Source organism: Electrophorus electricus, chromosome 1 (assembly GCF_013358815.1).
Source record: "Electrophorus electricus isolate fEleEle1 chromosome 1, fEleEle1.pri, whole genome shotgun sequence".
Classification (NCBI taxonomy): Eukaryota; Metazoa; Chordata; class Actinopteri; order Gymnotiformes; family Gymnotidae; genus Electrophorus; species Electrophorus electricus.
Window position 1 is genome coordinate 31,977,568 of NC_049535.1, and position 15,935 is coordinate 31,993,502.

The 15,935-nt window shown below is 45.2% G+C and overlaps 1 protein-coding gene across 2 annotated transcripts in view; it reads left to right on the forward strand.

The window, feature by feature from the left end:
* The window catches only part of mybpc2a (myosin binding protein Ca), a 41,165-nt gene extending 26,252 nt beyond the window's left edge, over nt 1-14,913 (forward strand). For both annotated transcript variants that reach the window (XM_035527353.1, XM_027025669.2), the window contains 17 exons: nt 2,767-2,927; nt 3,161-3,323; nt 3,824-3,930; nt 4,203-4,232; nt 4,336-4,478; nt 4,991-5,150; nt 8,380-8,484; nt 9,114-9,302; nt 9,978-10,112; nt 10,366-10,533; nt 11,720-11,808; nt 11,903-12,098; nt 12,598-12,737; nt 12,969-13,128; nt 14,043-14,179; nt 14,403-14,589; nt 14,858-14,913. In XM_035527353.1, the coding sequence (XP_035383246.1) occupies nt 2,767-2,927; nt 3,161-3,323; nt 3,824-3,930; nt 4,203-4,232; nt 4,336-4,478; nt 4,991-5,150; nt 8,380-8,484; nt 9,114-9,302; nt 9,978-10,112; nt 10,366-10,533; nt 11,720-11,808; nt 11,903-12,098; nt 12,598-12,737; nt 12,969-13,128; nt 14,043-14,179; nt 14,403-14,589; nt 14,858-14,889 (2,302 nt within the window). In that variant the 3' untranslated portion in view covers nt 14,890-14,913. The remainder of the gene's footprint in view (nt 1-2,766; nt 2,928-3,160; nt 3,324-3,823; nt 3,931-4,202; nt 4,233-4,335; nt 4,479-4,990; nt 5,151-8,379; nt 8,485-9,113; nt 9,303-9,977; nt 10,113-10,365; nt 10,534-11,719; nt 11,809-11,902; nt 12,099-12,597; nt 12,738-12,968; nt 13,129-14,042; nt 14,180-14,402; nt 14,590-14,857) is intronic.
* Nucleotides 14,914-15,935: the final 1,022 nt, after the last annotated feature.

A 15,935-nucleotide genomic window follows, 5' to 3' on the forward strand; every position in this document is an offset into this window, starting at 1 on the left:
TCTAACCTTTATTCTTGTTTTGTTTTGCTTTGTTTTTGGCCAACCCAGAAGAAGCATTTTTGCTGACTGTCCAGTTTTTGAATAGTGCATGTCAAGGAGTGTCAGCATGTGTCTGCAGTAACTAAAATAGCTAAGGTAACCCTCGCTAATTACGTTAGCATTAGACACACAGTGGTTATCAGAGGAGTCTGAAATCAGCATCTTGTTGTCTATGAAGTGCGATCATTGTTTTCCAATTAAGTATAGAATTAGCTAGGTCATTAGATATACCACTACATCCAATAATAATCATTTTCACGTTAGCTAGTGGCATTTTTGCAGAGAGCTTTATCCTAGCTTGCAATATGGGATGCTCCATATTACATTCATATTGTTCATGCTATTAATGGTAACGAGGATTACATTTACGGCATTTATCTGACACTTTTATCCAAAGCAACTTACAATTATGGCTGAGTACAGCTTGAGCAATTGAGGGTTAAGGGCCTTGCTGAGGGGCCCAACACTTTGTTCAGTGATGAGAAATGGATTTTTGCAATTAGCAAACCAATAGGCATATTTATTATGTAGCTAGCTATTCAGCATGTAACACCAGCCATATTAAAATATCAACACTTGGAAACTGGACTCAAGACCTTCAGGGGAAAAAATACATTATTGATGAAATGCAGAGAAAGAAGACATCCAAAGCACTTCATGCTTGCAGTTTACTACTCTGGCCTTTTGTATACTACTTATATTTAGTATACTACATGCTTGGAACTGTCAGTTTCAGTCTCGTTTGGTGTGCGAATTAGTAGTCAGTCAAGGTGCAGTGTTGTGTTAGACTTAAGTATGAACTGACAAATTAAAAGTGTAGCCCACTACAGACGTTTACAGATGTTTATGGACCTACGAGCCTCCCTTAGTTAACTAAGTGGACGTCTACCTGGCTAAAGGTCCATTTATCTTCTCTTCGCTATACACTAACACTTACTTATATTATGCATTAAAACCTGTAGCTACTCAAACCCTTGCTCTATCTCTACCATCTTTTAGCTCTACCTCTCAATATTCTTACCTTACTTCTGGATGACTTCCACATCTTTCATGTCCAAGTCCTCATATCTCAGAGGCCCTGAGGATGTCCCCCACAATGCAAAGGCCAATCCCTACTGCTTCCTTCGTCCAGAACACTGGTGATAGGAGGACTCCGGAACTGTCATTCTGCTGTCAAGAAAGCTGATTTCATCTCAGATTTGGTTTCCCTTCACTCATTCCAATTCCTGGCACTAACTAAGACCTGGATCACTCCGGAGAACTCAGTCACTTGTCGCGCTCTCCGAGAAACTGGCAGTGGCAGTGGTACGGGCTTACTTCTGTCCCAGAAATGACGCTTCACACCTCTTTCGCCGCCTCATCTTGATATTTCATCATTCGGATTCCATGCCGTTACAGCCTGCTCTCCCATCAATCTCCATAGTGGTGTTATCTACCACTCACCTGGTCCTCTAGGAACTGTCACAGAAGAGCAGGACATCCTCCTTAGTCTCTTCCCTTCTGAGGAAACCCAACATACTCTCCATGGAGACTTCAGCCTTCCCTCAGACAAGCCGCAGCCCTGCTGTGTTCTCGCTCTCTAAGACTCATTCGCCAGCCCTCCAGCTCACAAAGGTGGCAATGTCCTGGGCCTGGTGTTCAAAAGACCTTGCTGGGTTCTAGACATCAACATAGCCCCACTTCACTTCTCCGATCACTTCGCATTCTTGTGCCTCGCCAATGCAATCCACTTTTTGTACCCCTCTCGCCTCTGCTTCAACCTCAACCACTGCCACTGCCAAGTCCTCGAATAGCGTGACGAGCGATTCCACGCCATCTCTCCTCCCATCCCCACCACACCTTGACCCGTTTTTCTCTCCAGCACTCAAACCTGCTCAAACCTGCACTCAAACCTTCCTCTCTTCACTTTCTCCATTCATTTAACCTCTATGCCCTCTATCTTCCAGACCTAGAAAGTGTTCTCTTCCAGCTCCTTGGTTATCAGATGTCCTACATAGCACTCGGAGAGAATTAGGAGCAACTGGAAGGAAGCGGAGGAAATCACAAGCTGACACAGATCTCCTATCGTGCTAAAGTGACTCCTGCTGAGACATCATTCTACAAGGCAAAGCTGGCAGTATCTACGTCTGACTAATGCAAACTCCATAGCATCTTTCTTTCTCTTCCCTCCCTCTGTCTCTCCCTTAACCGACCTCTCTCACTGCTGATGATTTTGCTACGTTATTTCATAAAAAGATCTAAGGCAAATTGCAAAATCTGCCAGTCCTCTTCTTGAACCACTACTTCTGAATCATCCCCCACCTGCGTCCAACAGCTCGGGTCCTCTACCAGAGGCCTGGGGGCCTGAGGGTCCTGCGTAGTGTCTCAGCTGTTCCCAGGACTGCACTCTTCTGGATGGAGATCTTGGCTGTTGTTCCTGGGATCTGCTGGAGCCACATTCTCCCAGTTTGGGGGTCAGAGCCCCTAGTGCTCCGCTTACCACTGGAACCATTGTTGTCGTCACGTTCAAATATTTACATTTTTGTTAACTGTGGCTATAACTACCAATCTACAAATTTTGGCACTTAAACACATAAGGCTCTCAAATTCTGTGCTTCCTTCGGAGATTTCCAAGCATTTCTGATGTCACTGGAGTGGATGGTCATTAAACTAGGCTGGCCAAGCTGTTTTTTGTTTGTTTGTTTTGTTGTATTTGTACAGTTCCAAAACACAGGGTATATTTTTCAGGATGAAGGATGGCGTAGAGCTGAGTAGGGATGGGAAGTATCGCTTTAAGAAAGACGGGAAGAAGCACTGGCTCATCATCAGTGAGGCTACGAAGGAGGATATTGGAATGTACCACGTCGTTACAAATGGGGGGGAGTCGAAGGCCGAGCTGGAAGTGGAAGGTACTTAAAAAATATTATATACATACACACAGTGTGTGTGCATGTGATTTTTTTTAAAATTCTGCTGTGAACTAGAATAACATTCTTGACAAAAATGATAGAATCAAGATAACAAATTCGCTGCATTGTAGAAACTTACACCTACACATATACACGCAAGAATGCACGTGTACGTGCACGCACACGCACGCACACGCACATTGATGTATATGCCACCCCTCTGTCTGTCTCAGATAAGGAACTGAAGATTCTTCAGAGCATAGCAGATCTGACAGTGAGGTCGACAGAGCAGGCCGTCTTTAAGTGTGAGGTGTCTGACAAAGTTACCGGCAAATGGTACAAGGATGGGGTGGAGGTCGTGGCCAGCAATCACATCAAAATGACACATGTCGGCAGGTAAACGCATCAATATAACACACGTCGGCAGATAAACACATCATTATACCACACATCAGCAGGTAAACACGTCAAAATGACACATGCCTGCAGGCAAATGCATGAAAAGGACACACGTCAGCAGGAAAACGCATCGGTATAGCACATATCGGCAGGAAACGCATCACAATAGCACACGTCGGCAGGTAAACACATCGATATAAAACACAACCACCGGTAAACACTTAAAAATATCACATACACAGCAGGTAAATGTATCCACCCTCACACGGCCAATGACTGAGTGCTCCACCTAGATGTCCTCCACATTTCAGTGGGTGGGGTTGTTGGATTTTTCCAGGAGAGAGCTTCAGGTTCAGTCACATGCAGGGGTTTTCCTTCATAAAACTAATAAATCATAGTATACTCTTCATTGTTACCGTGGAGATGGAGACTTTTAGTGTATTTAGTGGGGAAAGAATAAGAGGTTGCCTTGGTAATGCTGGCTCACGGTCAACCAGGATTCACAAACTGGTGATTGACGACGTGAAGGCAGAGGATGCAGGAGACTACACCTTCGTCCCTGACGGCCACGCCCTCAGCCTTTCAGCCAAGCTTAACTTCATAGGTACAACACACACACACACACACACACACACACACACACACACACACACACGTATGAATGCATGCATATGTGCACTTTCAAATGCACATGCATACACACATACATTCACACACATATGCGCACACCTGTAAACACGCACACATTCACATGCACACAAACACACCCACACATGCACACACACACACACGCGCACACACACACACGCACACACACAACCATTTTCAGCCATGCTGCAATACTTTGACTGAGTTTGCTTGCTTTGTTTCCCACAGAAATCAAAATCGAATATATTCCTCGGCAGGGTAGGTTTGCACTTCCTGTTTATTTTCTTACTATGTTTATTCACTTCACATGTACTTGTGCCCGCGGTGGTTTGCTGACGTGTCTAAGACTAAACTTCTCCAGAACCTCCCAAGATCCACCTAGACACCACTGGCAGCATGACCAACAAAAACACCATTATCGTGGTTGCTGGAAACAAGCTGCGTCTGGATGTGGAGATCACGGGAGAACCCGCGCCTACTGTCTGCTGGAAGAGAGGAGAGAATGTGAGAGCCCCACCCCACCTCCAAAATTGATAGCAAAGTGCTTGGGGGTGTATTTGAATGAAATCGGGCCTTAAACCAGGATACACTGAACAAGTGTTATGTTTTATATGTTTAAATGATGTTGGTATGCATTAAGTGTTAGAATTATTGCCGTGTGTGTATTACATTTACATTGATGTGATTGGTTGGTATGTGATGTGATTGGTTTGTGGGTGATGTATTTAGTTGGGGGGTGATGTTTGTGGGTGATGTGTTTGGTTGGTGGGTGATGTGTTGGGTGATGTGTTTGGTTCATGGGTGATGTGTTTTGGTTGGTGGGTGATGTGATTGGTTGGTGTGTGATGTGATTGGTGTGTGATGTGTTTGGTTTGTGGGTGATGTGTTTGGCTGATGAATGATGTGTTTGGTTGGGGGTGATGTGATTGGTTCATGGGTGATGTGTTTGGTCGGGGGGAGTGATGTGATTGCTTGTTGTCTGATGTGTTTGGTTTGTGGTGTTGTTCCATGGGCAGGAGATCTCCAGCATGGAGGGTCGTGTACGGGTGGAGAGCAGAAAGGACCTCAGCAGCTTCGTGATTGAAGGAGCAGAGAGAGGAGATGAAGGTGCCTATTCCATCACTGTCACCAACCCAGCAGGAGAGGACAACGCTGAGCTGAACATCAAGATTGTTGGTAAGGGTGTGATGGCATTCAATTCTCCCCTCCAACCTTCTCTATCAATATGTTTCTCTTTCTGTCTCTCTTGAGCCTTTATCACTGTAAGGTCAAACAGCTACTAAAACCGTGTCCGGACATGTCCGGACATGTCAGGGCATGTCAGGTCATTCTGTGCCATTCTGGACTGCATAGACTGGTTACAATTTCTTTTCATGTGTTGTGCTGGAAATACAGTAAAAGTTTCTTGTCATAATTATGGCACTAAACATCTTCAGTTACTGCATGTATCCAACAGAATAGTTAATTTGGAGCCGTTTGGATGGTTTATTATTTCTTGTTATATGTGCAAAACTAATGCAGGTAACTAGAGAGAAGGCATCAAGAAGAGGCTCACCTCTATTTGTGTAGAACCAACCAATGAATCCCGATATCATTAAGCCACTCTGCCTGAACAGTTCTGTGCTCCTGAGCATCGTGAGCGAACTGTGCTGAGATAAATGAGCCGGGTTTGTAAGCCTTCCGTGCCAAACTGTATTCCAGTGGAAATGCGATCAGAACGGTTACTGCCTGTAGGAAAAGAAGCTTTCTGTCTCAGGGCATGGTTTCAGACTGCTGAATCATGGTGCTGAGTCTCAGACTCCTTTTGCACATGTGAACACGTCAGATGAAATCAGACATCCCTGAATGGATCCCAAAATGAAAACTAAGACCAACTCTCGAGGTGATCTCAGTACGATTCGTTGGGGGGTCCACTTGACACGTGTGCTCTGAAAACAAAGTTTCCGTGGTCCTGTTCGTATTTTTATTTACGGTACATCTCGAGGCTTGCCATATACACTGACAGTCTTCCACTGATGATGCAATTGCACATCTGCTCCACACCGCACTGACCCACCTGGACAAAGGGAGGGGTAATTATGTTAAAATGCTGTTTGCCGACTACAGTTCAGCATTTAACACTCTCATCCCCTCCCTACTCACTACTAAGTTGGAGGATCTAGGACTGCATACATCCCTGTGCGACTGGATCTCCAACTTCCTAACAGACAGACCACAATCAGTACGGGTGGGCAACTGTGCCTCATCCACCCTCACCCTCAGCACTGGAGCTCCTCAGGGTTGTGTCCTAAGCCCCCTGCTCTACTCAGTGTACACCTACGACTGCACAGCCACATCCAGCTCCACCATCATTGTCAACTTTGCTGACGACACCGTCATCACGGGCCTGATCTCGGACAACGATGAGAGGGCCTACCTGGAGGAGATTAAACACCTGGAGAACTGGTGCCAGGAAAATAATCTCCTCATAAACGTCAGTAAGACAAAGGAGCTGATCGTGGATTGCAGCAAGAAGCAGGAGCGGCACTACGAAGCTGTGAGGATCAGTGGAACCACGGTGGAGACAGTAGATAGTTTCAGGTACCTTGGTGTTCACATCTCGCAGGACCTGTCCTGGTCCCGCCATACCAACTCCCTGGCAAAGAAGGCTCGTCAGCGACTTTACCACCTCAGACGCCTAAGAGACTTCAGACTGCCCTTCAAGGTACTGCGGAACTTCTTCCCCTGCACTATCGAGAGCATCCTCACGGGGAACATCACAGTCTGGTTTGGGAACAGCACCAAGCAGGACAGACAAGCACTCCAAAGGGTGGTGCGTTCAGCAGAGCGCATCACTCACACGGAACTTCCTGACCTGCAGACCATCTATTACAAGCGGTGCCAGACCAAGGCCAGGAGGATTGTGATGGAAACTGATAAACTGTGGGGACCACCAGCACCATGTAACTGTAAATATGTTCAATTGTACGATGGAACTGTACATTGTGTACATACATATATACATATCCATATATATTGTACATTGTGTATATAAACATAATATACATACATTGTTAATATATTTTGTACATATATAGAATATATATTTCTCTACGCACCCCTGTTTTTCTTTTTCCTCAGTTTGGACAGAGCACTCTCAACCATTTCACTGCGAGTTATACCGTGTATGACTATGTGTGCGACAAATAAACCAAACTTGAACTTGAACTTGGATACAAACAAAGTCAAGAAAAATAGCTGCAAAATGAATCTCCTCCATGCATGTCTCCTCTTTGATTTTTTAAAACTCTTTTGCTGTCTTATGTCAGTTCTGTTTTTGTTCACTTTTCTCACTTTATGAAAATAGCATAATTAAATGTGGCTATACTGAATACATTACCCATAATTCAGTGTTATACAGATGGGGTCTGAGTTCTAAAGAAGCTGTGGTCTGACATCTCACCAGTGCTAAAGAGGACCAGGAGATCTGATCCCTCTTTAAAGTTTGGTTCTGAACCTAAAGAGAACTGCAGTCAGTTGCAGATGGTTCCCTTTATCAAAACTGAGTTTGGTTCATCAGCAGAACTATATGTGAAAATGCACTCTGCCTCTCTCTTGCCATGCCAGTCAGTTTTTATATATGCTGTTTTTAACATTTACAGCTGACAATTTTATCCAATGCAGCTTACAATTATGACTGAATGCAATTTGAGCCATAAGGGTCTTGCTCAGGGGCACAACAGTGGCAACCCAGTAGTGATGGGGCTTGAACTGGCAACCTTCTGATTTCTAGTCAAGTACCTTTACTACAGAGCCACCACTCCGTAGTACATCAGCCCACAAAACCACTGGCAATACTATGGAATTGGATGAGAAGGCCTGGCTCACAATCAACATCCTAATTCACTCCAAAGGTGTTCAGTTGAGGTCAGGATTTGTGCAGTCTACTGGAGTTCTTAACTCCTCCCCAGACTATTATCCCTCCTTCACCAAACTTTACTGTTGTCATTGTACATTCCAGTAGGTAGTGTTCTCCTGGCATCTGCAGATCCCAGGTTCTTCTATTGGACTGCCAGATTGCAAAGCTTGATTCGTCATTCCAGACAGCACGTTTCCACTACTCCACAGTCCTGGACCAGCATGCTTCACTCCACTCCAGCCAATGATTTACGTTTTAGTGCTCTTGGGCTTGTGTGAATCTGCTCTGCCATGGAAATCCATTTCATGAAGTTCCCGACATGCAGTTCAGAGTCAGGTTGGAGCTCTATAGTTAGTGATGTCTAGCAGATAGGTGATTTTATGTGCTACATGCGTCAGCCCAACCACATACGTTTGGATACACTATGTGTATTTCCCATGAGCCTTACAATCTTTAAGTGTATTTTTATTATTTCCTAAATTCCCTTCCCTTCCCTTCGTTCCGTAGATGTACCCGACCCACCAGAGAACGTTCGTTGCACTGGAGTTGGAGAGGACACGGCCACTGTTCTGTGGGACCCGCCCAAATTTGACGGCGGGGTTCCAGTGAAAGGTGGGGCCTCTTCACCCATTTCTTCCTACCCACGCAGCTTAGCGAAGACAGGATGAGTCAACACCCTGCGTTTCTGTCACACGCACAACAAAAGCTTTCTAGCAGAAGACAGAAATATCTCAGAGTTCCACTACTGTGGTCTAGTTTTCTTCAGGGTATTTGGAGATGATGTCTTAACCCCCACAGGGAGTGTGCATGAGATTCAACAGTCTCAGCTGAACAGATTGCAGTCTTCTCAGGTTTTCTCAGGCACTTCACAGTAAACACCAACAACTCGGAGGTTAATTGAAAATATGGTTTCTTTGCAGATTTAATTGGCCAACAGAGATTATACCACCTGCGTGTCATGCTCACAGTTTCATGGCTTACCGTTGCGCTGTCCCTTGCTTGCAAACAGACGTTCAACTTCATACTGAATCAAATGAAGTGCTCTGAGGTGTGAACTGGGGCAAAGAAATTCCAATGGCCTCCAGAAGCTTGGTGGTCCTGTCAGTGGTTCAAGAATGAACAGAGCAAACCCCAGCAGGAAAAACTCCCCAGTCCAGTGCAGACAATTTTAGTTGAGTTTTGTTTTATTTTTGAGATATGGTTACCCTATAGGGATCTGAAACTGTCATCCTGTTTCCAAGGTTACTTGATGGAGAGAAAGAAGAAGGACTCATCCAGGTGGACGAAGCTGAACTTTGACGTCTATGAGATGACGACGTATGAGGCAAAGAAGATGATCGAGGGCATGATGTACGAGATGCGTGTGTTCGCGGTCAATGGCATCGGCATCTCCCAGCCCAGTGGCGTCTCCAAACCCTTCATGCCCATTGGTGAGTCCAGAGTCCTAGGCATGGCAGCCAGGTGGCATGCACCTGCTCCAACACTCTGGCAACAAGTCCTGTCTGCTTAAGGTGTGCTGGGGAAAAGGAAATGACAATGGGACTGAGATAAATGACTTTATAACTATCAACCTAATATTTCACGTGATAGATTTCAGACTGCGTTGTTTACTTTACAGACCACAGCCTACTTTACACACCGCTTCACAGACCATTTACTTTACAGACGCCAGATTCAGCTTAAGATGAAACAGTGTTTATGGAAAATAAAACCAGGCCTAATTTGGCGTCAGGGTCACAATTAAACGTAGGGCCTCCCTCCTCACACGATGAGTTAACTACCCATGTTTCTGTCACGGGAACAACAAAAGATTTACAGGAGACGAGAGAAATATCTGCATCACACTGCTATGGTCTAGTTTTCTGGAGGGTGTTTAGAGACCTCACAACAGACCTCACTGTTAGAGCACATTCTTCTGAGATTTCCTCAGGAACCCTTCCTAATGGGAGGGGAATTTATGGGGAGAATTAAAAACTGGTCCACGAAAATCTTTTTTTCCTAATCTCCCTCTTGCATTCTCGCGTCTTCTTCCCTTTTTCTCTCTCTCACTTTCTCTCTCCATCCATCTCTCTCTCCCTCTCTCTTCCACTCACCGTCGCTCACAGCGCCGACCAGTGAACCAACCAGGCTGATCGTGGATGACATCACCGATGGCACCTGCGCCCTGAAGTGGCGCCCTCCAGAGCGGATCGGCGCGGGGGGCGTGGATGGTTATATCATCGAGTACTGCCTTGAAGGAGGTGAGGACCAGGAGCTGCCCAGACAGCAAGGGCTGTCATTGAAATCACAGTTATCAAAGGAAATAAGTTGTGAGGTTTTATCAACAGATAAAATCCCTGTGTCGAGGGCTATACTGAATGTTGTACAATTGGCTGCACGTTAGCTGTCTTCTGCATCAAGAGAGAGGTTCTTTAAAATAGTGTGGAAAAAATGGCAGCCTCTGGGGTGTGTGTTTGGGGTGTGTGTGTGTGTGTGTGTCTCTCTCTCTCTCAGGGACTGAGTGGGTACAGGCCAACGAGGACCCCATAGAGAACACCATCTTTCGGGTTCGTGGCCTGCAGCTGGGGGAGAAGTACATGTTCCGGGTGAAAGCTGTTAACATAGCTGGGTGTAGCGCCCCAGCGGAGATTAACCAAGGAGTCACCATCAGGGAGATCACTGGTGAGAGAATGTCTCTCTCTCTCTGTCTCGCTCTCTCCTTCCACAAACACCCCTTAGGATAACATTCTCCATATGCTTCTCTACATACATACAAACACAACACACGACTCACACACAGAACAACGTAACGCAGCACAACAGTGTCACAACACAAACACAACATGTTATTAACACACAGCATAGTACTCACACAGGACAACACGCTCTCCCGCACAAACACAGCTCACTTCTCACTCGCAGCACAACATACTACTTATGTATCTCTGACATTCTTCACCACAACACATTCCTCAACACAAACACAACACACTATTTTGGAGACTTTTGTGCTTTCACTCCACCATGACATCTCTAATATAACTATTTTTACTGCTCTGTCTACTACTCCAAAAGTTACTCCAAACTGGGGGAAAAACTGGATTGTCTAAACTATCTAAACTTTCTGAACTGTGAAAGAATATGAGTGGTGTCAGGTGGAAGCAGACCAATGCCTGCACAGCTCACCTTTTAACTGGCTGATATATCTGACCTGCTGCACCCACGCAGAGGCTAACAAGCTGGCACATAGCTGCACAGCTGTGAGGTTACAGTGTCAGACGGGTGGAGGTTACAGCGTCAGACGGGTGGAGTCTTGCACTGTCTCTGGGGTGCCTCTGTGTGAGGAACTGTAACCAGTAATTGATCTGATTAATGATATATATATTATTTTGAATATCTTTACATGTTCTTCAGAGAATATATATATATATATATATATATATATATATATATATATATATATATATATATATATATATATATATATACACACATACACACACACACACAGAGAGAGAGAGAGAGAGAGATATTCAAAATTGTAATAAGGCATACAGAGTTTCCAGAGAAACAGAATGTCAGGATGTTTTGGACAAAGGTCCTACATCGGCTGTGCAAGCAAAGTGCTTCTGATGAAGGAGCTCTGTCAGAAACGTTCTGTTTCTCTGGAAAATGTGTACTTTATAACAATTTTGAATATCTCTCTCTCTCTATCTATCTATCTATATTTATATATATATATAACCTTTGATACTTAATTATATTTAAAAGCAAGTACTTAATATGTATATATAAATAAAGGCCTTTTAGTTCAGTGATATTTTCCCAGTCTCCCTCTGTTTCTCTGCCATCTCTCTTCATCTCTCAGAGAACCCCAGGATTCGTCTTCCTCGTCAGCTGAGGACTAAGTTTATCCGCAGAGTGGGCGAGAAGGTCAACCTCGTCATTCCCTTCCAGGTCAGCCAACTGTATATTTTGTTTTTGTGTCCAGTTCGAGGACACCTCCACGTTCCTCCTCCACTTCCCTAGCGAGCACGTCTGGTCCTTGCAGGGCAAGCCCCGCCCCGTGGTGACGTGGTTCAAGGATGGCGCGCCACTGGACATGAAGCTGGTTAATGTGCGCACCACGGAGGTGGACACCATTTTGTTCATCAGAGAGTCGACCCGGGGGCACTCAGGATGCTACACCCTCTCCGTCCAGATCGAGAACATGGAGGACAAGGCCGCTATTGAGATCCAGATCGTGGGTGGGTGGAGCGCACACAAACATTTACACACAAGCACAAACATGCACACACACACACACACACACACACACAAGCATGAACATGCACACATACATCCTCATTCAAACACACAGGCACAATCTTAACACTCACGTACACATATATGCATACACAAACACCCTAACACATCAACACAAAGACCCGAAGACACACGAATGCATGTTCACAAAGACACTATCACACACAAACACACTACCATACACAAACACATACATACATGGACACACGCAGCACACATGCACGTCTGCACATGCACATCTGCACACATGCAGTGAACGTGCATGTTTGCACACACGCGCGTCTGCATACTCAGTGCACATGAATGTCTGCGTTGGCATGCAGTTGAACTTTTTTAGCGTGTCTGAACTTTCATGAGCTAATTATACCAAAAACTCTTCTTCTTTCTATTTCCCAACTTACACTCACACACTTACACACATACACACACTTATGAACACAGAGAAGCCTGGTCCCCCCATAGCTGTCATGGTGACTGATGTTTGGGGTTTTAATGCTGCCCTGGAGTGGAAGCCTCCTAAAGACAATGGCAACAGCGAAATCACTGGATACACCATCCAGAAGGCCGACATGAAGACAAAGGTGACTACAGAAAACACGCATGCATGCAGTCCTGCACATGCACTGCAAATGTGCACATAGATGCCGAAATACACTGCGTGCACACACACACATGCGCAGTCACACACACACACACACACACACACACACACACACACACTTACACACTTCCCCTGGGTGACTCCTGTTACCCAGCATCATGCCTCTGCTTGTGACAGAGCTGTGTGACCTATGACCTTGACCTTTGTGTAGGAATGGTTCACGGTGTATGAGCACAACCGCAGGCCCAGGTGCACTGTGTCCGACCTGGTGATGGGGAATGAGTACTCGTTCCGTGTATTCAGTGAGAACATCTGTGGCCTAAGTGAGGATGCAGGACTCAGCAAAAATACGGCTGTCATCGCCAAGACAGGTACTGCACGTGCATATTGCACAGGTAGCCCAGTGCACAGGTCGTGTGCATGCACAGTACACAGGTAGCAAGCATGTACAGGGCACCGTGCACAGGCCATGCACATGCACTGCATACAGGTAGCGTGCATCCACTGTACACAGATAAAATGCATAAGTTGCATGGTGCACAGGTAAAGTAGTGCACAGACAGAGTGCATATACAATATAGAGGAAGCACAGTGCACAGGTAGCATGCATATACAATGCACAGGTAGCACACATGCACAGTGCAAAGGTAAGACCAATCTCAAATGGCGCACTCGTGATCCTGCAGTCCACAAATGTGTGTGCACACTGCGAGGCCGCAGCGTGTCCCATTTATCTTTTCGGCAAACAAATGGGCACTCACGAGTGCCCTCTAATGGCCCGTACCGCGGCCTTCTGGGAGAGTCATAACAATGCAGGTGCAGCAGCCGGCTATTACCCAAAATTCTCTGAGATACAGGCAAGGACCAATCGAAGAGGATGATTTTGTTTCAAGCAGTCTGAGCATCATGACAGAAGAAAATATCTAAATATGAGTTAAATGAATCTCCACTAATGTATTATTACTTGTTAAGTCGTGCAAACACTGAGGTGAAAACAAGAACCATCATACACCTGTTGTGCTATTCGAGTGTGTCCCACATGCACGCTTTTAAACTGTGCGCTCTTGAGGGCTTGCACAGCATAAGCTCCCATGTTGTTGATGTCAGCAAACTGTGGACATCGAGGAAGACCTCAGGGCTCATGTTGTCATTTGGGCGTGGGTGATAGTGTGCAAGCGCAGAGCACTTCATGTTAGCGTAGACAAGAATGTGGTTGGTGCGTGCACATGTATCCAAGGTACACGTGCTGTGCCCTTGAGCTGTTCTCTCTCGTCTTTCCCGCTAGGTCTACGCTCGAAGCGCCAGGCATTTAAGGAGAGAGATATGAACAGCTGCCCCAAGTTCACGGCACCCCTAATGGACAGATGTGTCATTGCAGGCTACAACACTGCCCTCAGCTGTGCTGTCCGTGGCTTGCCAAAAGTAAGTGTGTGTGTGTGTGTGTGTGTGTGTGTGTGTGTGTGTGCATGAATGCATGTGTGGAGAGGTTCCCCTCATTTAACGGCAGAAGATCATGGTTAATGGTCACATGGTTAATGGTTACATGGTTAATGGTTACATGGTTAATGGTCACATGGTTAATGATCTTTTACAGTTAATGGTGCATTTTCATCTTCACCCCTGCTGTTGTCTATGCTCTCCCCAGCCCAAAATCATCTGGATGAAGAATAAGACAATAATCAGCAGCAACCCCAAGTACATTATGCAGAACAACCAGGGGGTCCTGACTCTGAACATCCGCAAGCCGAGCCTGTTTGACGGCGGGAAGTACACCTGCAAGGCCGTCAACGAGCTCGGAGAGGACGAGGTCGAGTGCAAGCTGGAGGTCAGAGGTAAGGCACGTCTTCCTGCAAAACAAGCAAACAAACAAACAAGCTACGAGAAAGAGAGAGAGAGAGAGAGAGAGAGAGAGAGAGAGAGAGAGAGAGAGAGAGAGAGAGAAATCCAACCCTACAGACTCCGTCAGCCCTCATGCAAAGGCCTTTAAAGTAGAGCACTGCGTGGAGATGATTTGCTAGGCTGTCCTCACGGTGGATATATATTTTCTTTTCTTCTGTTTCCTTCCTTTAACTGTTCTTTTTATCTTTTTTCTTTTTTCAGTCTTTTCTGATAAAGGGGAAGGGAAGAAATGAGACAGAGGAAAACGGATGGAAAAACAAATAAAAACTCACGTTTGAAGTTTATTTTTCCCTCTTAGACTTTGTTATGAGCCAGGCTGCATGAACCAGTTTGTGTTGCAGCTCACGGGCTAATGGAGTACTGTAGGAAAACGAATTACTACGTTTTAGTCTATATTACTATAGATTAGTCCTATACTACTATAGATTAGTCTATATTACTATAGATTAGTCCTATATTACTATAGTCTATATTACTATAGATTAGTCCTATATTACTATAGATTGGTCTATATTACTATAGATTAGTCCTATATTACTATAGATTAGTCCTATATTACTATAGATTAGTCTATATTACTATAGATTAGTCTATATGTATTTTTGTGAGTGCTCCTTGCATGTTAGAACATTCATGTGTTCTAATTTATGTGTGCATTATTCATAAAATTCTAATTCATGTGTGCATTGTTGTTGGTTTATTATGTGGTGTTCAGTTCTAGACAGTTTTGACGATGCTATGAATTTATGAATGTAGCGCAAAATCGTGTTTTCTGGCAGTCAGGACTATTTGAGGGTATGTAACGGAAGTCGTGAGCGCTACTGAACTTGGATGATGCGAGGAACAGCTTGTCACCTAAATTTAGGTCATTGTTTAAGAAAGTAGATAAGTAAACAGAAATAAATTATGCACACATATGTCATCTTATATGCACTGTCGTACGCGCGAGAACGTCTGCGCGAGGGAGAACGGAGGGGAGAAAATCTGGTTCTCATTAGCATAACACACTAGAGACTAATTATTGAACCTATCAACACAGTATTAATTAGCCCTCTCCCACGTCATTACGGAGCAAACGAATTACGACTAATTTACACGCCCGGAAAACAAACACAGCACAAACTCCGCCGGGAGAGACCGGGCGGGCTGCGCTCGAGCCGCGCTCCGTCAGCAGTAATGCAGCGGCCGCAGCCTGGGCGGGGGAACGCGAGCGCTTCGCGTGCTCAGATGCTCCAAATGCATTTGCGTCTCCAAGAATGAGTATAAACGAACGAGTAAC